Below are 19,982 nucleotides of genomic sequence, written 5' to 3'. Positions count from 1 at the left end.
TTCCGGGGCGGGGGGGAGCGGTTCCGGTGTTCCGGGGGGTCGCGGGGTGACCCCTCCACTCGGGTGTGTCCCCAGGGCCACACGGCCCCCGAGCCGGCCCTTGGTCTGCCGGGGCTGGCTCTGGAGAAGCCGCGGACATTGCGCAAGGGCGGCCGCGCTCCAGCTGCCGATGCGGCCCCCCGCGGCCCCGCTCCGAGCGTGTTTGCTCAAAGGCTGTTTGCTCAAAGGCTGTTTTTGCTCTTCCCTTCCGCTCCACGTGATGCCTTGGGCAGAAAACTCTTTCTGCTGGGCTCGGAGAGCGCGGTTCCTCCGGCATGACCGTCAGCTTGGCGCTGCGGGCGCTCGCCGTGCTCCCGCTGGGGCTGTGCTGGCTTCCTGAGGTGAGTCTGACCTCCTGCACGGCCCTTCCAGGAACGCTGCCCTGCTTCTCAGAAAAGCTAAAAAAAAAATTAAAAAAAACATAAAGAAAGAAAGAAAAAGGACAAGAGAGCACAAGGTTCTAAGCCAAACTCCGTCCGAGCTTGCTAATCACGAAGATAAAGCTGTTTTGTGCAGCCCGTGCTTAGCGCAGTGTAAACCTTGGCGCTGGGACTTGCTGAGCTGTTTGCTGACGTTCCTTCCACCTTCGGTCCAGCGAAGGGATAGTCTTGTGTCCATTTGTTTTTCGTGAAAAAAATGTAAAGCTCTTCTTCTTCTTGCAGAAATTCCTCGGTGCTCTGGATGCGGAAGGTGTTTTGTCTTACTTTGGAACCAGCTCAGTGCCTGATGGTATGCAGGGTTCAGTCCTTCCTCAGTTCGGAACGCGTCTGACAGCTGGTTCCTAATCCCGTGTGCTCGGCAGTTCTAACAACACTGAGTAACAATCCCTGATCTGGGCAGCATTTGGTGTTTCTGAGTCCCAGGGCAAGCGAGACAATCTGGGTTTCAGTGTGAGAGTGGATGAAGGGATGTGTCTGAATTTAAAATCCACTGAAGGAGATGTGTTCAATCTCTTTGCACATTTCTGCTGCAGTCCCCATTCTCTGTATTGGTGTTTTTCCATGAAATTAACAGATCTTCTGACAAAAGCTTTAGACTAAGGGTAACTTTAAAGACTTGTTAGTTTTGTTTTGTTTTGTTTTGTTTTGTTTTTTAATAAGTGTACAAAGAGGTTTGAATTCTGTATTGTTGGTAGTTCAGAATTAAGATATGTTTTGAAGTCTCAAATCCCTAAAGGAAGGGTGGTGTCTCCTTGTGAGTTCACCTAGTGCTCATCCCAGTGTCTTTGTCCCAATGTGATAATTCATTCCCACTCAGTAACAGTTAAAATCTGCAGGAACAAAACTGTCTCAGCCTTTTTTAGATGAACTGTTCTCCTTATTGAGACAGCAAAAGCTCCATTAAATTCAGTCCCAGTTTCTGTTGCATGTTCCCAGTCAGATTATCCTCACTTTGGAATACACAAAAGCACAGACATTCTCTAGCTGTTGACACCATGACCCCAAGAGGCCCCTGTTGTCCTCTGTAGGGTATTTTTCCTGGGGAAATAGGCCTTACGTTGGGTTTTTGTGTATCATTGTTTCTCATAACTGCTCCCCTGCTTCTGGTCTTGTCTCATTTCTTTCAGTACCTGAGTTTGTTGTGGCTGAGCCAACTTGCCCTTGTAAAGAAGAACATTTTGGGCTGAGGCCCTGTCGGGTCCAGCATTGCTCCATCCAGGCCTGGGGCCAGCTCTATGCCTTTGAATTCCTAGAGGAGCATGCCCTCCTTTCCTCCTCCTTTTTGAGCAGCCAGGTGGTGAACTCTTCCTTTGTTTTACTGAAGAGATTCCCAGAAAACTGCTTTGCAGGTGGAAAACCCCTGCAGCCTCCTGGGGCCAGGAGCAGAGTCACTTACTGTGGAGGGCAGCTGGTGAGTATGAGCTGAAAGAGCCTTCGGAGGGCGGCAGCTTGGTGCACCAAACGTGTGTGAACCGTCCACTGAATAAATCTTTGCCATCTCCATGGATAGCAAATATCTTTGGAATAACTCAGAGGTGGAATTTTATCTGCTTCAGCAAGGAGTCGTCACCGTGGGTGAGGGTGAGGAGATTCACATCAGGCCAGTCAGGAGCAAAGATGTAGCTCTGCTGAGGGACCTTGGCTTCTCCAGCCCCCACATCCTCTTCAAAAGTGCTGCAAGAGAGGCAAAGCCAGCCAGAGGTAACGGCCATGGGCAGGGAGCCCTCCTGGAAAAGCTGTCTCCTGGTGGTGGGATTGCTTCCATGGGCTCAGAGGAAAAATTTGTTTACAAATACACGACTGGGCTTGAAAATGTTTCTCACCTCAGCAAGGTCTGCCTTTGATGTGTGTGGTTGTTATTTATTTGTTGTAGCACAGGTGTGTTGTTAAAGCTGCTGACAGGTGAAAGACACCAACAGAAGTGGGAAAGCTGAGCAAGCCCCTGGAGAAGTGGACTTGCAACTGAGTTATTGCAGCCTTTGGGGAGAGGGAGTGATCTGTAGGACCTTTTATGGTGCATTTGAACCTCCTGGTGTCCCTTTGTGCTGTCTAGCAGGGTGGGCTCCTCCTCGCCTGCACAAGAGGGCTGAGGCAGCTGTCAAACATCTGGAGCTGATGGTGGTGGCAGGGCCAGATGTTTATTTGTACCACAAAGAGGACACGGAGCGATATGTCCTGGCCAACCTGAACATTGTGAGTGGCTTCTCTGTTTGGGATCCTGTCACAGGCAGGACCTCAGGGTGTTTGGGGTTACCTGTCCCTGGTACAGAGTTCATGTCAGGGCATTCCTCTGTGCTTCCCTGGGCATGAGATTCCCCAGATTCTCTTGTACAAGGAGCTACATGAGTAAAAGAAGATCTTAGAGGATTTAAAATCCATGTAGAAAATGTAGCTCCTAATTTCATTACTAATGTTGCAACTCGGGTAAAGAGTTTTCTCACCCTGTTGCTTTCAGTGGGATTAAGCTAAATCCACTGAATCAGTCTCATATTTTGCATTTCACTCTTATTTCTATTGCAGAATTGTCATGTCTCTTTTTTGCTATTATTAAGAATTTTTCTGTGTGTGTACTACAGAAAACTCTTTAGCATTCACTCTACCCTATGAAACATTTCATGCAGGTTCTTCTCGCTGCTTCAGAGTATCTGACAAATCCAACCACTTCTCATCTCCTGACAGATTTATTCACATTTGCAGTGCATATGTTAGTGTTGTAGTTACCTTTTAATGAGTGCAGCCCAGTTTTTGGGAGCAGGGAGTCCCCAAGGCCCTTTGTTTATTGAATCCTCTCTGTCTCTTCTCAGGGAGCAGAGCTGCTCAGAGATGCCTCACTGGGGGCTCATTTCAGAGTTCACCTCATGCAAATGCTGGTTTTGAGAGAACCTGAGGTAAGGGGAAGACTGAGTCTGAGTGTTGTCCAAGCCCAGAGCTGTTTGGAATGTGCCAACGTGTGCCTTCCCTCCAGGCAGAGGTGAACATCACAGCCAACATCACCTCCTCCCTCATCAGTGTCTGTGAGTGGAGCAAGAAGGTGAACCCCCAGAATGACTCTGACCCCCAGCATGCTGACATTGTCCTCTACATCACCAGGTGCTGAGCTCCCTGCCCTGGGAGGGATTGGGAAATAGGATTAGGTCGTTTTATTCAGTTCTGCTTGTCTGAGGACATTTGGATTTTTTAATGTGGAATCATCATAAAATTTGAGCAGTGGGCACCCATGTCAAAAGAAAAGTTAGATAGCTGGCAAGGCTAGACCAGGAAAGCTGAGATAAATTCAGCTGAATGTCTAGACCTGACTTTTTTAGCTGTGGGGGTTCTTTGCTCTTTCCTTTCTAATTCTCCCTTACTTTAGGTTTGACCTGGAGTTGCCTGATGGAAACAAGGAGCTTCGTGGAGTGACTCAGTTAGGGGGAGTCTGCTCCTCCTTCTGGAGCTGTGTCATTACCCAGGACACTGGCTTTGACCTTGGAGTCACCATAGCCCATGAGATTGGGCACAGGTCAGCAGGAAATTGCCAGAGCAGCCCAGTAGGTTTTATTCAGGTAAAAAACATCCTCCAGTTTAAGGAAAGAAGCAAAAGGACCTAAAGGTCATAAAAGGTAATTTCCCATGGATTATTCTATACCTTTGGGTCATTATCATGGATTATTCTGGAAAGATTTCCTTGCATTTCCTGCATTCCTGCATGTCCTGTGACAATTAGAAGCTGCAAAGAGGAGATAAAGCCTTTGTGACAACAGTAGAAGGAAGGGCTGCAGAGGGAGCTCAGTCCTCGCTTAGAGAAGGGAGGCTCTGAGGGAATCCAGCCTCTGGGTTTCTTCTCAGGGCTCTGTGCTGTTTCTGTTACAGTCTTGGCATTGCCCACGATGGAGAGGGGAATCTGTGCAGCAGCAGTGGTTACATCATGGGCTCAGCAGGAAACAACAACAACAACATCGACCTCACCTGGTCTCCGTGCAGTCGGGAGCAGTTCCTGACCCTTGTCAGGTAAGGGAATGGTTGAGTTCTTCAGTTCTTTATGCTGGGAGCTTAGGAGAGAAAAACCTCAAAGGATAAAAAATTTATTGAAAAATGAGGAACAGTGAAAAGCTTGGGGTTTGTTTATTTCTTAGCACTTGCTGCTGAGGTTAAACCCAGTTTTTGCTTCACGTAGTTGGAAGTGACTTCGGTTGGTGCCTGACGTGCCTGGACCGGATTGGATTTCTCAGGCACTGGCTCAGCAGCCTGAACATTTTATTTACAACATCAGAGCATCCAGGCTCAGACAGGCACTGCAGGCTGTGCTGGCTGGGTGCAGGAGAGGAATGGGATAGAACTCCAGCAGCAGGGAGCTGCGAGCATCTCCAGGCAGCTGCAGCAACTAAAACCATCCCAGCCCACAACAAGCATGTGTTGTCTGGGAAAGCAGCAGCCAACTCCCAGAGTGAAACTCACCACAAGTTTGCAAACATGTCCTTGTCCTCACTACCCACAGCTGGGAAAGTGTTATTCCTCATGTTTCTATCAGTACAGGCCAAACAAGCTGCTTGAATGACCTGCCGGACATGGATGGCAGCATCCCGGGGTGGAAGCCTGGCTTGTACTACGGAGCAGATGAGCAATGTAAAATAGCCTTTGGGAGTGTGGCCACAGCTTGCACCTTCGCTGACAGCAGTGTTGTAGGTAGAAAGTTTGTCTTTCTAAGGGCAGCAGGGAAATGTTCAGGAGCCAAAATTCAGGAGAAGGGGCTGGCAGCATTTTTTTTCTGAAGGGATTGAAGATGCTTTTGTGCCAGAGATTTCTTGGCATAGCTTTCAAAATGTTTCCCTTCTCTCCATCACTCCCTTCCTCCACATAAATCTCCTATAAGGTTTGCACAGTTAGGTGCTGTTGTGCATAGCTGACAGTGCAGTGTGCACCCACTCAGGGTCCTGCCTTGGGGAATTCTTGTTCACTGGATTCCTCCAGCTTCCCTGCCACGACTCAAATCCCTTTGTCTGGGAAACACAGCATGTTTAATAGCTGCCATCTGGACATGTTTTGTTAATGAGGAAACACTAAGGTGGGTGAAACTTTAATTGCTTGAGTTGATCATCTTCTGTTGTTACAGCTGGTGATCACTACAGTGATGATCTTTTGCCCACAGCTTTTTCCCAATAGCAGGAAAAATGAAGGACCTCACATTGTTGGGTGTCTGGGAGGAAACCTGGCACATGCACTGTTTAGATCTTTGGGACTGCTGTGTTGTTGAGCGTGACTCCCTGAACTCCCTGATTTTCTTGTCACACCAGGACATCTGCAAAGTTCTCTCATGCCATGTACAACCAGCAGACAAATCCAGCTGTACTCGGCTTCTGGTTCCCCTCCTGGATGGAACTGAGTGTGGGTTCAACAAGGTAAGCAGGCTCCCACCAGGAGTGGGTGTGGGGGCTGTGGAGCTCAGACAGCAAAACTTTGTCAGTGTCTGGAAGGTACCTGGCACTCACTGCCCCTTGGCCAGGGAGCTAAAACCAGTCCTAAACTGGTACTGTTATGTCCTGATCTTGATCCTTCCACCTTGTCTTTGTCTCTGGAGTTGCTTTGCAGTTCTGTAGCCTGATATCTGAGCTGTCCTATTTCAAATTACCTGCATGCTCATTGCTTTGACCCCAGCCTCATGTTAGTCCCTAATTAGAAAGGGGACTCTTCATCCTGTTGTGGGATGGTGCCTCATTCACCTTGGGATTCTCTGTTACCGGCCTGCCAAAGATGGGGACTTATGCCAACCTTTTAGATCCCAGCCATGCTGTGTTCACTGCTGCCAGTTCTGTGTGTTCTTGGTCCTAGTGGTGCTCCAAGGGTCAGTGCAGCTCTCTGGAGGACCTGAACCCCATGACTGTGGTCCATGGGCACTGGTCTGCCTGGAGCCCCCTCTCCCCCTGCTCCCGCAGCTGCGGCGGGGGAGTGGTGCTGAGGCAGCGCTTCTGTAACAACCCCAGGTGAGATGTGGGGACCTGGCTGTGCCCAGGGCCTTGGGACTGAGTCTTCCTCTGTGCTTGGGACAAACCTGCCTCTGTTGAAGAATTCTGTCATTTCCAGGCCTGCTTTTGGGGGGCAGGAGTGCCACGGTACCAGCATGCAAGCAGAGATGTGCAATACACAGGTAATGGAGCTCAGCATCACCTGAACTTCTCTCTTACTGTTGGACCCTTTGAGGGCTGGGTGTTTTGTGACTGTCCTTCCCACGGCTGACTTCTCTGGTAAAGATCTGGTGTACAGCTTCCATCTGTCTGACAGCAGGAGAGGTATTTGTGCCATGGAAGGCAGCAGGATTATTTAATAGCATTGTTCACATATAATGAAACATTTTCTCTATGTCCCCATAGCAGGACTGATGCTGAGAAAATAGTGACTCACAATGATGGTTTTCTTCAGAGAGACTTTCTTGTATTGTTCCTGTTTTCCTTATTTATTTATTTTGTATCAATTGCAAAGAGATCAGCTTCCAAGCACAATTCTCTTCAGATCCTGCAGTCTCCCTTTAAAGTGGTTTTCTTTCTTTGCAGTTGTTTGGGTGTTTTACTCACCAGCCACTGTGTTCTTTGCCTTTAGCTAGAGGGTTAAATGTCAGTGCTCAGTCTCTTCCTTTCCTTACACAATTATCTCTCTGGATCCAGGCCTGTCTGATGACCCAGCAGGACTTCATGGCTGAACAATGTGTAGCAACAAATTTAAAGCCACTGTACCTTGATGTAGAAACACCATCCTTTTATACCTGGACCTCTGCTGTTGGCTTTGCCAAAGGTAAAGAATGTCTGGAACCTCAGTTTGTGCAGGGACTGCTCATGGACCTGTCTGTACTTTGGAATGAAAGGCTCTTTCACTCCGTGTTTCAGTTTCCACATGAAGCCTGGGTGCTTTCTGAGAGATCACAGAATCCCAGAATGGTTGGAAGGGGCTTTAAAACTCATCCCATCCCACCATGGCAGGGACATCTTTCACTATCCCAGGTTGCTCCAAGCCCCATCCAACCCAACCTTGGACACTTCAGGGATGGCAGTTCACAGCCCCTCTGGGTTTTTTCCCATTGCTTGATGAGCAGCCATGTGCCTTCCTGAAAGAGTAACTCCTTCCTTGTGCCTGCTTGTTCCAGGGGACCTGCTCTGCAAGCACATGTGCAGGGCTGTGGGCAAGGAGTTCATGGTGAGCCGCGGGGACAGTTTCCTGGATGGAACCAGGTGTGAGCAGGATGACACGGAGCACCACAGGGATCTCCATCTCTGTGTGATGGGGAGATGCAGAGTAAGTGACTTGGGAGTCCAGGTGAGTCCCTGACAGGTGATCTGCACCAAAGAAGTCAGGGGAAAGCGTGCTAGGAAAAAACACAGTGTCCCAAACAGCAGAGCGAGCTCTTCTCAGAAGAGAGTTTTGTTCTTGATGTGTTGGATGGAGTCCAGAAATCTACTGTTCTGTCTGTCCATCCAATGCCCTCTAGATAAGGCATTCTGTTAATCATAATTAACAAATTATGCAAATAATTATGCAAACACACAGGGCTATTCATCCCTAAGCCAAGAAGCAATTGGTTTATGTATTGGTGGAGGAGACATCATTAGCTCCTCAGCTTGCCTGCTGTAATTAGCCCCATGAAATGCTGACTGTCTTGGAGGGGAGTTCCATGACTTGAATCACTGAGTCAATGGCAAGATAAGGAGCAAAACCTGGGGATCACAGATTGATTTTTGGAGTATTGCTGATCAGAACTGAGGTATGACTTCTGGAGTTTTTTCTGGGTTGGACCTGAGGAAGGCATTCTTTCCTGATGACCTTGGATACAGCTCCCCCGCACTGTCTGCATTTTAGGAACTACTCTGTGCTGACCTGGGTGGATGTGTTCTGTTGTTTCTTTACATTCCCAGAATACTCTTCGTAAATTTTATGTTTTTCTCATTATCCTCGTGCTCATGATGTTTTGTGAAGTGTTTCCCCCCATGAACAGCAGATGGTGTAAGCACAACCTGTTCTGATTTTGGCTGTTTTACTGGCAGCAGTGATAAATATGCATGTTATGGCAGCTTCCAAAGCCTGGGATCAGCGGCTCCAGCATAAATTCAGCAGTTGCACATGTTTTGCTGTTAAGCCTGCTGAGATCCTCCTGTAGCTTTGTGTAAATTAGTCTTGTTCGTGGGAATGGGGTTAGAATCTGTCTTCTGAGTTCCATGGGACTGAAGTGATTTGAGCTAGGTTTGGCTTTGGAGTTTGGGGAGCTAAAGATTCCTTTAGAACCTGCCATTCATGTTTAGGGTTCTCTTGGGTTCTTGTTTTTTCCTCCCTTCCTCCCTCCCTCTGGAAAGAGTTTGTAAAAGTGAGCACAGAGCTTTGGGCTTAGATCACAGGAGAGATTTTTTGGACTGCTTCTCATGGGAAAGAAAATGTCAAGTTACTGAGACTTGTGCTCTCAGCTAAGACCTCCCAGTCTCTGGCTTTGCACGCTGCTGTCCAGTGACAGCTCTAGGTACAAACACATCTTTTCCTTTGTTGTCTTCCTAAATCCAAATTCCAAATGGAAAGGGCAATTTCAGGAACTCAGGCAAAGTTGCTTTTGTTGGCTTGTTTTCTCAGAATAGTCCAGGCTGACGGACTCTCCCCTCTGCTCAGGCATTCGGGTGTGATGGCCAGATGGGCTCCAGGAAGGCCATGGATTCCTGCAAGGTCTGTGGGGGTGATAACTCCACTTGCACCAAAGTGAGTGGATCCTACACAGAAGGGAAAGCTAAAGGTGTGTAGTCCTCCCCCTCAGGCTCTGCTTTGTGGTGCTGTTTGTGTGCAGTCAGTGTTCCAAATCTTCTGTATGTGACTTCTCCCTTCTGTTTCTGCTTGATTTTATTTGGTGGAGGGTATGGAGATGGATTTTGGGTGGTCAGTGCTCAGGGAAGTAGGCAGAAAACCTTTTTTTGTTGTAATTATCTGGATGCGGATCAGAAATGTAACTGTTTGGGAAGTCCTGTACATTGTTGGGAGCTGGGGGTGATATCAGATCACAGAATCATAAATATACCAGATCAGAAGGGATCCACAAGGATCATTGGCCCTGCACAGTACAGCCCACCAGTCCCACCATGTCCTTGAGAGTGTTGTCCATGAGATGTTAAATTTGGGAACTGGTCTGGCTCTTGCAGTCTCATGTAGAGATACTAGCAAAGAACCAACAAAACCCAAATGAAACCATTTCTCAAAGAAATGTGAGAACAGAACACAGTGCAGCTCAGTTGTGTTTGCTGTGTCACCATCACTGTGTTCAAGACAAGGAGCAGGGTCAGGGTGAATTTAGGAGTTGAGCTGCAATCCCCATCCTTTCCCACAGAGTTTCAGTGGTGGAAGGTGACTACATCTTTCTCCTTTCCACCCTTCCAGAGTATGTGACATTTCTGTCCCTGCCCTACAACACCACCTCGGTCCATGTCACCAACAGGAGGCCTCTCTTCACACACCTGGGTGAGTGGAATGAAAAGGAGAGGGGGAGATACAGGCAGGGCTGACAGGAGCTTGTGCAAACAAAAGAAATGGAATTTTTGGTGCTGCAGTTTGCTTGGGGGATGCTCTCCAGTGGGAAGCTGTCGGAGCCACGCTCCATGGGATGCCAAACTTGGATCAAACTGGTTCCTACCAAGTGGGCAGCCAGCAGCTGGGGATCCTGGTGACCACATTGTGTCTCTTAACCTCACTGCTCCTCTGGCCTCTCCAGCTGTGAAGGTTAAAGGAGAGTATGTGGTGGCTGGAAAAGGAAGAATCTCACTGAATGTCACCTACCCGTCAGTTCTGGAGGACAAGCAGATCAAATACCAAGTGTTCCTCACCCAGGACAACCTGCCAAGCCTGGAGGAAATCCACGTGGATGGGCCAACACAGGAAGAAATTGAAATACAGGTGAATTAAAGCAGTGGAGTTGGAAGGGGGCCGGTCAGAAGTGTCCTGGTTTGGGTGGCTTTGCTGCAGAACCCAGGTGTGGTGGATTCAGGTGACTTTGAGTCCAAGGCTAGGGGAGATGATGTTCGCTGAAGAATGATAGTATTGCTTTTCTTGGGGGGGTTGGCTGCCCACAGGCTTCCTGCAGGTCTGGGGGTGATTGTGTGGGGAAAACCACACTGAGTTAAACCTTCTGCTTGGCTTAATCACTTTCAGTGCCCAGAATTCACAGGGTGGATGCTCTGACTGCATCTGGCTGGGACTGAAGCATTGCAGTGAGGATCAGGATTGGATGAGAAGAAGGGAGACTGGCTTCTCCTTCCTCCATCCTAAGAAATAAATCCAAGTTTTCTTGTGCATTGACCACAGTTTTTTCTTTCCCAGGTCTACAGGAGGTACACAAAAGAATATGGCAATGCCACCAACCCATCCATCACCTTCAGCTACTTTGTCCCCAGGGAGAACCTGACCTATCTGTGGATTCCTCAGGAGGGCCCATGTTCAGTGACCTGTGGGGAAGGTGAGGCAGCAGCACTCAGTCTTTAGTTTTTATGGAGACTTCTGCTTTGGTCTGAACTGAATTTCAAAGCAGGTTGCTGGAAATGTTTGCTGCAGTTGCTAGTATTTGACAGAATCAAAGGAAAAAGTGGTGGAGCTTTTGAATTAAATTAAGATATCAGCAAATGAGCTGAATCATCAAAATGATACTGAAAATGTTTGGTCATTGAGAGGATTTTTAAATAGGTTTTAACTGAACTCTAGGTTTTAAGACTAAATAATTTTCTCAGATTTTTCAAAGTTATTGAAGACTCTAATTTGAAGTTGGCTAAACATCAGAAGTCTGAGACCAAAGGGGTATCTGGTGTCTAACTAAAGCCTCAGAGCTAATTATGAAACTTCCTTCTTAGAATTCTGTTCCTGTGGCATGGCTAATCCTTTCTGTCTCCCTGAAGTAATCATAATGCAGATTGTAACAGTTCTCTCTGATAGATGGCCTGACATCTTGTTTAGCAGATAATTCAGATGACACTGTCAGGCCTCTCAAGACTTCTGTGAAAAGGATTTAGAAAATGCATTAATGAATATTTATGGAAGTCAATCTACACAACTAGTTATGCCTGGAGAGCTTTTCTCCAGCTTTTCCCCCAGGTGAACTGACTGCTGAAACCCTGAAGTAAAGAGCTCAAAATGCTCCAGAGCCTCCAGCTAATGCAGCCACAAACAGAAAAAAGAATGAGAAACTTGGGACTTAAAATAACAGAAAGTTGGGAATCAGGGCTGAAATTGCACCTTGAGAGCTGAAAGTGATGCACAGGCCCTCCTTAGCAATAGTCACTATTTGAAAAGAAGGAGGGTAGAGCAAACATAAGGCTGCTGATGGATTCTGGACTTTTGGTGCTCAGGGTCATGCTGCTTGAGATTCAGGAATGCCTGGCTCTCCTTGTAAACCATTCACTGAAAGGAGACTCCTTTAACCTTTGCTTGTAATTTATTTGAGTTTTCATCTACTTTGCTTTTTATGTTCATTATTGTTAAAAATCTTCTTTATAGCTTGTGAATGTTTCATTCCTTGCCTGCTGCAGGCACTGGAAGTCTCCAGTTTCTCTCTCAGTGCCTCTGGTTTTGGCTGCTGCTGCTGCCTTTGAGGAGGTTGGTGCTGTTTGAGCACGAGGGCTGTGTGATGATATTACCTGGTCACTTCTACACAATGGCATTTAAAACCAACTCCCTCCTAGAACTTATTTGCTGTCCCTCATCAGTCAGATCATTAGAAAAAATTTGTTCCCAATTATGATTGATATCCTTGTTCTTTCAAATGGCCAGTTTAGAGCAACCTTTCTATTTTGGCAGTGGGTTATCAATCAAACTTCTCTTCTGCTGGGGTGCTCACCTTGAAAAATCACTTTAAAACTCTTGAGGGAGATTATATCACAAAGAAGGGGTTTGTGTGTTTACAGGAAGTCTGAGTTCCCATACACCACATTTTCTTACCCAGATGATTGAGTAAAGCAAAATCACTGCACCTTCCTTCCATAGCAGAGGGGAGCTGTTCACTTTGTTCACTTTTCCTTTTGTGTCCCAGGGGTGCAGCCAGTGGCTCATGTGTGCTTTGATCAGACCAAGAATGAAGTAACAGAGGATCAGTGGTGTCTGGAGCTGCCACAGCCCCTCCCAGAGCACAGGCCCTGTGCCATGGAGCCGTGCCTCTACAGGTTGGTGTTCCTGGGAGCTCAGATCAATTCCTGCTTTTCTCTGCCACTTAACCCAGGCTCTGTATTTGTGCTGTGCAAGGTCAAAAAGAAAAAAGAGAAGTATGAAGTAGTTTCCTCCTAATTATAATGGGGCAGCAGATCCTAAACCTCATTCTGCCTTTCCTGGTCCTATGAGATAATTGAGATGTCAGCTGAAGGAATTGGAAGTAGCCATTCAGTGTTTTACAGTAACCTGCTAAATGAAGATACTTTGAGGGTATGGCCAGAAGAAGATGCCTCTCACATTCTTTCTAAGATGTTGCAAGAAAGAGGGTTGACCTTTGTGTTGATTATTCAGGAAGGAAGACCAAGGGCCAAGCTTGCCCAGACATTGCCCTCAGAGACATTTTAGTGTTCAGTAAAAAGAGATTGCACTGTGAGCCCCTTAGCTTAGGTGCTTTTGGTCCTTGAAAGTCAGTGAAAGGACTTAAATTGTCCTCTCAGTCACATCCAGACAAGGCTTTTGAAACAGAGGAGCTGAATACTCTGCATGATCCATTTCTGTAGCCAGTGGCCTGAGTGAAAAACCTCCCTGATCCAGATGGGCAGTGGGGTGATGCCATTGCCTCCTGTTTAGGTGGAAGACGTCTCAGAGAGGTGAATGCTCTGCTGTCTGTGGGACTGGAGTTGTCAGGCAGAACCTGACCTGTGTGCAGTCCCGTGATGGCCTGGAGACTGTGGTGGATGACAGCTTGTGCCCAGGAGAAGAAAAACCCCTCTCCTTTGTGCCGTGTGTGGTCAATGTCTGCCCTTTGGGCTGGGACAAAGTGAGTTTGCTGGCTTGGCTTTTCAGGAACCTCACTGGGAGCTTTGCACTTTTATCCAACAGTTAAGAACCACCAGCTCACTCCTGGAGCCTGGAGTGTGGTTTTCATCACTGCTCTGCCCTGTTAAAAATCCATCCTGTCACTTTAGACAGCTCTGTCCCTCTTTAATTATGCTGCTGGATTCCTCAGTTCATCGTGGTGGTTTGTTTAGGGCAGCTGTTTTTTGCTCTGTTCTGAGGAGGAAGATGCACACTTACTTCAGCCTCTGGAGTCACTTGGGCATGTCCAGCTGGAAAATCGGACTGTGTATGTCTGGAGCCCTGTAGCTGGGGAGTGTTCTGTCTCCTGTGGGAGAGGTGAGGCCTTGCTGTGCTGCAGGGAAATGTTGCTTGGCTGTAGCTGTGAGTTCAGTGCCTGGGAACCTTGGGGCCCACCTGGTCTTTCCCCCTCTACAGTTCTAAGTGTAGCTGTGGTCACGATTTTTTTGGAACAGTCTCAGACAGAAAAATTTAGAGGGTGGTCTGGCTGCTGCTGTGCTTCAGGGCTGGGGGGATGAGTGCAGTGAGTGCCATGGCTTGGGCAGAGTTTGTTTTGTACACACAGCTGTGACACTTCTGACCTATTTTCACTTTCATCCAAACCATGCAGTCAGATTGCTTTCCTTCCTTAGGTAAGACTCATCTGCACTATGTTTGTGTGGCTTTTGACACCAAAGAAGAAACCCAGGAGGAAAACTGTCAGCCAGTGCCAAAGCCAGAGAGCAGGGTCGAAGTCTGTGATCTCAACCCCTGCCCACCAAGGTAAAGCAGTGACCAGGAGATAATGAGACAGTGAGGGGTTTTTCCTTTCTCCATCTGCAGGGACATGGTAAAGGGTCAGGCTTTTATCCACCTTCTTCTCCCCTTCTTTGGAAGCACAGCCAGCTGCAAAAACTGTAGCACTGCTCCATACTCAACAAACTCAGAGTCTTTCCTGGGCTGGTACATCTCAGACAGAAATAAGTGTAGTCCTCAGAAGCTGAGTCCAGAGAAAAACTGAAAATCTCTCGATCCCTTATTACTCTGGAGAAGCAGGAACAAATCCATAGCTGCAAGAGGTGGTGACACATTTGCCAGCTGTACAGTTTCCACAGAGCATCAAGAAAAGTGGCAAGAATTAAATACTCTCAGAATCTGGAACAGCTGCTCTGAAAACTGAAAGAAATGCATTGCCCTTTCCTTAAGATTTGTGGTGAGCTTGCCTTGCCCTATTTGTTGTTGGGGTTGGAAAGCTACTGGAACTTTTCATGATGTCACTCCCAGGGCCTCTGGGTCTGATCCTGATCTGAGAGTTCAGTGGTGTGTGTGTTTTGATGGGAGATAAGATTGTTTCTGCAGTTAAGCCTGTGTGTGTCACCCTGGGGAGGGCAGTGATGGACACAGAGTAAGATCCAGTGTGGATTTGAAATCTGTAGGCTTCTGGAAAAAATGGGAATGCCCTCTGTATCCAACTCCAAACCTGCTCCAGGCTGGACCAAGTGTACCAAGTACCATAGACCATGTGGGGCAGAGGATGAAGAAGGAGGAAGGGTGAGGGAACTGCAGTGCCTTTTCTGCAGTGAGAGACAGGGTGGGGATTCATCACTAACTCACTTTTTGTCCTCCCTGCCCTGTCAGGTGGAAGGTAACCCCAGCTGGGCCCTGCTCCTCCAGCTGTGGGCTGGGCTTAGCAGTGCAGCTGGTCACCTGTGTGCAGCTCCTCCATGGCCAGGAGGTCTTGCAGGAGGAACATTTGTGCCCTGTGGCAGAGAAGCCCCTCACCAGTGTCCCCTGTGTCATCCGAGCGTGCTCTTACGAGTGGAGCTTCAGCGAGTGGTCAGAGGTACCTGCTCCCCTCCAGATGCAGCAGTTTTCCAGCTCTTCCCTTCCCTGGAGGCTGCAGGAGAGAATTAACAACTTCTGCCTTGTCTGTTGGCTTCCCACAGAAATGCTAAACTCTTTCCAGGGATCTTTTCCATCCTTTCCACTGCCCTGTGTTTAGCAGCTGTAGGTTTGCTTCCCACCTTCCTCAGCTAAAGTTTTGGCTGCAGCTTAGAAATGGTTTTGGCATGTTTTCCCCTGGAATGCAGATATTTTGGGATTTTTTTAGGAAGTGGTTCTGCAATTTAAATATATAGTTTGGAAGGTCCCCTGGAAGGTGGGGCATCTTATAGCTGATGGAACAAGAGCACTGACGAGGGCAAATTGTAGAAGAGCATCAGTGAGCCTCTCACAGATCATGCATGAGCTTATCAATGCATTTATTTCCAAATACCAACTGGAATGCAGGGGAAAAAGCCTGTGGGTTTGTTCTTCTTGTTTGTTGCAGTGTTCAACATCCTGTGGAAATGGCATTCAGACCAGGCAGGATTTCTGCCTCAGCTCTCTGACCCGCAAGCCCGTGAACCCCCTTTTCTGCCGGCACTTCCCCAAGGCCCTCGTGGTGCGTGGCTGCTCCACAGGGCCCTGTCCTGAGCAGGAGGGGACCCTGTCCCCTGGGCCAGAGCTGCAGCCAGTGACACCAGCCACACAGCTGACAACAGCTGCAGCTGCCACAGAGCACAGACACAAGGACCTGGATGTCCCTCTGTCTGCTGGGCCCTGGGAGCAGACAGAGTCCGGTCGAGGTGAGGAGGACGTGGCCAAAAGGAGCTTCTTGTGTGCAGCTGGGCTGTGGTGATCCTGCTGCCAGACAGGGACAGGAGCATGGGAGGGAATACATCTGGCTGGGAGGGAAAACCCAGACGTGTTCCAGCACGTCCGTGTTACCCGAGCTAGGAACAGTGACTCTCTTCCCTGTGCTTCCCAAAACTCTTTTGACTTGGGAGCCTGTGGGACAGCAGCTCAAGACTTCAGGGAGTGTTTAAGCAACACTCTCAGGCACATGAGATGTGATGTGATCACATCTGTTATTCCTGGGGTAGTCCTGAGCAGGGCCAGGAGCTGGATTCCATGACCCTTGTGGGTCCCTTCCAACTCAGGATATTCTGTGGTTCTGGGATTCTGTGACTCTTCCTGTGCTTTACCCAGAATATGTGACCTTACCTATTCATTGTGCCACAAAGGGAATTGTATTCCTGTGGTTCCTTCTGGGTGTGTTTCTCACCTGTATCCACTGTGCAGGTGTGTGTGGAAACCTCTTTCTCAGTGCCACTGGCATCATCAACATGACAGGCACGGAGAGCAGGGACTGCACGGTGGCCATCGGGCGTCCCCTGAGGGAGGAGATCTTGGTCACCATCCTGGAGAGTTCCCTCAACTGCAGTGCAGGTACTGCCTGGAGATCTAGGATCCAGCCTGGCCCTTTAGCAAAGCTGCATCTCAAACTGCACCTTTTCTGTGCCTTGAAAAGCTCTGCCTTCCCCAGAGCCTCTCTAATCTCTGAAACCGTTTTACCGAGTTTTTCTGGTCCACCAAGTTGTTGCCAGATGGAACAAAATGAAGATGCTGCTTGTCCTCTCCTCACACAGTGGTTTCTTACCTGTTTTGTTGGTAGATATGAGATGAAAGGAGCTTATGGGGTTAAGGAAGATGCTTGTTTTGGCCTGTTATAAAACTAAAATGTACCCTCTAGCTGGAATCAGCAGTTAGATTAGTTAACTGGCCTATTCTCATGACAGATTTTGATAAGATAGAAACAAGATGCAGAAATTACTTGATTCCAGACCTGTATAGGACAGACTGTGGCTTTTAGTTAAAATAAAAGCATTTCTAGGCTCTGTGCTCATCTGTTCCAGGTGAGGTCCTGCTGTTTTCTGGGCGAATGATGTGGCGGACAGGCTGCAGGAAGCTCCCTCTGTCACTGATAAATTCCAGAACCAACACACTGATTGTGAAACAGCGTGTTGTGCTGCCAGGAAATGGGGTCATTCTGCAGTACAACAGCAGAACTGCAACCAAAAAATATTACCAAGGTACTGTACTGAAAGTTTTGCTCTTGCTTTAGATTAAGGCCCACAGGACTCCATGAATGGTGGTTGCCTATGGAAATCTATGGAAACCTTGATTCATTTTTAGCAACTACCCTTCTTGAGGAGTGTTGGAATCAGTATTAATTGTGGTCTCCCCCTTTGTTTTAAAGCAAATCCCCCCACAGGTGTTTGCTGATGCTTGAAGGTTCCCAGATGAAAATCCCTAAAGAGACTGTTCTGCCTGTGTTTAATTTAAATGATTTCTCTCTTGGAGGTGCTGGGTTACCCCTCTAAGCCATCTTCTCTTCTCCCTTTGCCCTGTCAGACTGTGACCAGCAGCTGTTTGGCCCCCAGGGTGAAATAGTGACTCCTGTGCAGTTGCCTGATGAGAGGCAGGAGGTCGTGTGTCGGACTTTCATCACGGTGGCTCCGCGGCAGCGCATCTCCATCCGTGCCCTCAACACTGACCTGGGCCTTGAGGGCAACCAGACACACTTCAACTACATCCTGGTGAGGAGGCAGGAACCCCAGTGGAATGATTTGGATGAAGAAAAACCCATCTCCATTAGAGATTTCCACCCAGATGCACAGTTCAGTCACAGATCAGGGACTCTGATCTCTCTTGTGTAAATGTAGATGGGAATGAGAATTTCTGATATCTACTGTATTTCTTCTAACCTTGGTAGCACAGCTTTTTCCCTGAGTGACCAGTCTGCAAGTCTCCAGTATTTTTTAGGTACTTATTTCAATGTGTAGCCTGCTGAGATAAAATGGTTTGGTTTCTCTTCCTGCAGGTCCGAGATGTCAGCACCATGAAGACAGTGGTGTTCCATGGGAAGCAGCAATTCCTGTGGCAGTCAACAGGAAGCCAAGCTGAAATTGAGTTCCATGAAAATGTTAAGGATCACAGAACCCATTTCTGGGCTGAATACCATGCTATTGAGCCCAAATAAAAGCTCTGCCCCGAGGAAGGCTCAGTTAGTCACTGCTGCCCGCTCACAGCACATATTTAATCTTCTTGAAACTGCTTCCTCATCTGTTGAATAAGAACATCTGCTGACTCCTTTGGGATCTCACTCTTGATAAAGATCATACAAAAGACATGTAACCCCCAAATATTTAGCAAATCTTCCTCATATGGATTTCCTGACTGATTTGGTTGGCATTAATGCAGGTTACATATCTGCAGGGGGTGACTTGGGCACTGGAGTGTCAAGGTGCTGCCTCTGTAGTGTGGTGGGACTGTTTAGGAGAGTCATTTGATTTCTTGCTGTTCCAGTATAAACCTCTGTACACCACAAGCAATGTTTTAGCCATTAAATTCACTCTCTTGCAGTGTAAATGCCCCTCAAAACTGAGGCACAGTGAAGTTCTGGAATGGAATGAAGAAGGTGAAGATGTGTATGAGGATAAATTGCCAGCACAAGGAGATGTGTGGGGTGGGCAGTGCCACCCTTGGACAGGTCACTCAAAGCTTGAATGTTTTCAGAAGCTGGCTGAGCTGAGGCACTGCTGGCCTGGGCAAGCCCTGGTGACAGCTGGCTTTATGTGGGAGGACTAAATGACATCCTGAGGTCACTCCCCAGCCACCCCTCCTGTGGTTCTACTGTTGGATATCTGACAGTGATACCACCACTTTTTTTCTGTGAGGAAAAAAAAGAATTCTGTCTCTTCTTGCCAGGTTTGATGCCAGGTCTGACTTCTCAGATAAGAACAGTAGCTGTGCTATCAGTCTCTATCTTCATTTGACAAGAACTGTGGTTGAGGCTGCATGGACAAGCTGTGGCAGGAAGAGTGATTTTAGAGCAGTGGCAAATATTCACACAAGTTTCATTTAAATGTATTTTTTTAGGTTATTCATTTTTTTGTATCTTGAATAATGGGCTGTGCTTTGGTCCAAACCTGTCGTCCTCCTCAAAATCACAATATATTGCTTAAAAGGGTCTTTTCTGTACCTGGAGCCTGGCTGGACACATCTGCACTTGCTCTTCATGCTGGATGCAATAAATGGTTCTGCCAGGGCAGTTTTAATCCTGCTCCTGCTTTCTCTCAGTTGGATTCTCTGACATCCTTCTATGACCACAAATACTCTTCTTAATTAATAGCTGTTTGTTTGCTGGTTAAACCTGGGAGTTTTCTGCTTGCCAGCCTCCAGATTTACGTTCCATTCCTGGAAGAGCCAGAAAATAGGTTCCTGAAGGGAGATCCTCGAGGAGCTGGATACATCAGCTATCCCTCTGCAGTGCGTGGGTGATGCAGGCCCTGGGCCTTCATTTCCTGTCTGACAGGAGATAGTAATGAAAAGACATCCTTTCCTTAATCCCCTTTTTGTAACCTTTTAGCAGATGGGATCTGTCTTCCTACTCTGCTCTGGATCCCAAGTCTCTCTGCTATTTATTGTTCCAGATCGACTGTGCAGAGCTGGGCTCTGCTTGTGTTCCATGGGAATCTGCACAAAATGCAGCTGTTGCCTTCATAATTCCGGAGAGTTCAGGGTGTTCCCCTGGCCCATTTGGACACCACCAGGCTGCCAGCTGGGGCATTTACTTGCAAAGTGCTACTTCTGCTCCCATTTCTAGGGAGAAAACCTGATTCCAGTCAGATAAGGGGAGTGCAACCCAATTATCTGCAG

General features: G+C 47.8%; 1 protein-coding gene across 3 annotated transcripts; it reads left to right on the top strand.

Moving 5' to 3' along the window:
• Positions 1–184: 184 nt before the first annotated feature.
• On the top strand, positions 185–19,381 carry ADAMTS13 (ADAM metallopeptidase with thrombospondin type 1 motif 13). Of its 3 annotated transcripts, none has more exons than XM_088065641.1 (29): positions 185–380; positions 702–768; positions 1,607–1,890; positions 2,036–2,180; positions 2,536–2,672; positions 3,284–3,367; positions 3,445–3,569; positions 3,832–3,978; positions 4,329–4,466; positions 4,987–5,137; positions 5,750–5,854; positions 6,285–6,436; positions 6,537–6,600; positions 7,115–7,241; positions 7,591–7,739; positions 9,096–9,216; positions 9,852–9,932; positions 10,183–10,364; positions 10,788–10,923; positions 12,487–12,616; positions 13,233–13,422; positions 13,661–13,778; positions 14,093–14,222; positions 15,078–15,282; positions 15,769–16,066; positions 16,563–16,709; positions 17,177–17,353; positions 17,676–17,860; positions 18,145–19,381. In XM_088065641.1, exons 1-29 carry the CDS (start codon positions 315–317, stop codon positions 18,301–18,303), a joined length of 4,200 nt encoding a protein of 1,399 aa, XP_087921767.1. In that variant the 5' UTR covers positions 185–314; the 3' UTR covers positions 18,304–19,381. The 3 variants fall into 3 exon arrangements, with proteins under 3 accessions (XP_087921767.1, XP_087921769.1, XP_014113499.2); XM_088065643.1 differs by having other exon boundaries at positions 2,533–2,672; positions 13,664–13,778; XM_014258024.2 differs by having other exon boundaries at positions 2,533–2,672.
• The last annotated feature ends 601 nt before the right edge of the window (positions 19,382–19,982 follow it).

This window comes from Pseudopodoces humilis, chromosome 22 (genome assembly GCF_049639895.1).
Source record: "Pseudopodoces humilis isolate 2021_Gansu_Grassland_sample_001 chromosome 22, ASM4963989v1, whole genome shotgun sequence".
In the NCBI taxonomy this organism is placed as follows: domain Eukaryota; kingdom Metazoa; phylum Chordata; class Aves; order Passeriformes; family Paridae; genus Pseudopodoces; species Pseudopodoces humilis.
Note: the sequence above shows the minus strand (reverse complement) of the source record. Positions and strands in the feature narration are given on the sequence as shown.

Coding starts and splice junctions, on each gene's coding strand:
- ADAMTS13 (XM_014258024.2), top strand. CDS start 315: ATGACCGTCAGCTTGGCGCTGCGGGCGCTCGCCGTGCTCCCGCTGGGG. Junction 381..701: donor GGCTGTGCTGGCTTCCTGAG/GTGAGTCTGACC, acceptor TTCTTCTTGCAG/AAATTCCTCGGTGCTCTGGA. Junction 1,891..2,035: donor CTTACTGTGGAGGGCAGCTG/GTGAGTATGAGC, acceptor TATCTGCTTCAG/CAAGGAGTCGTCACCGTGGG.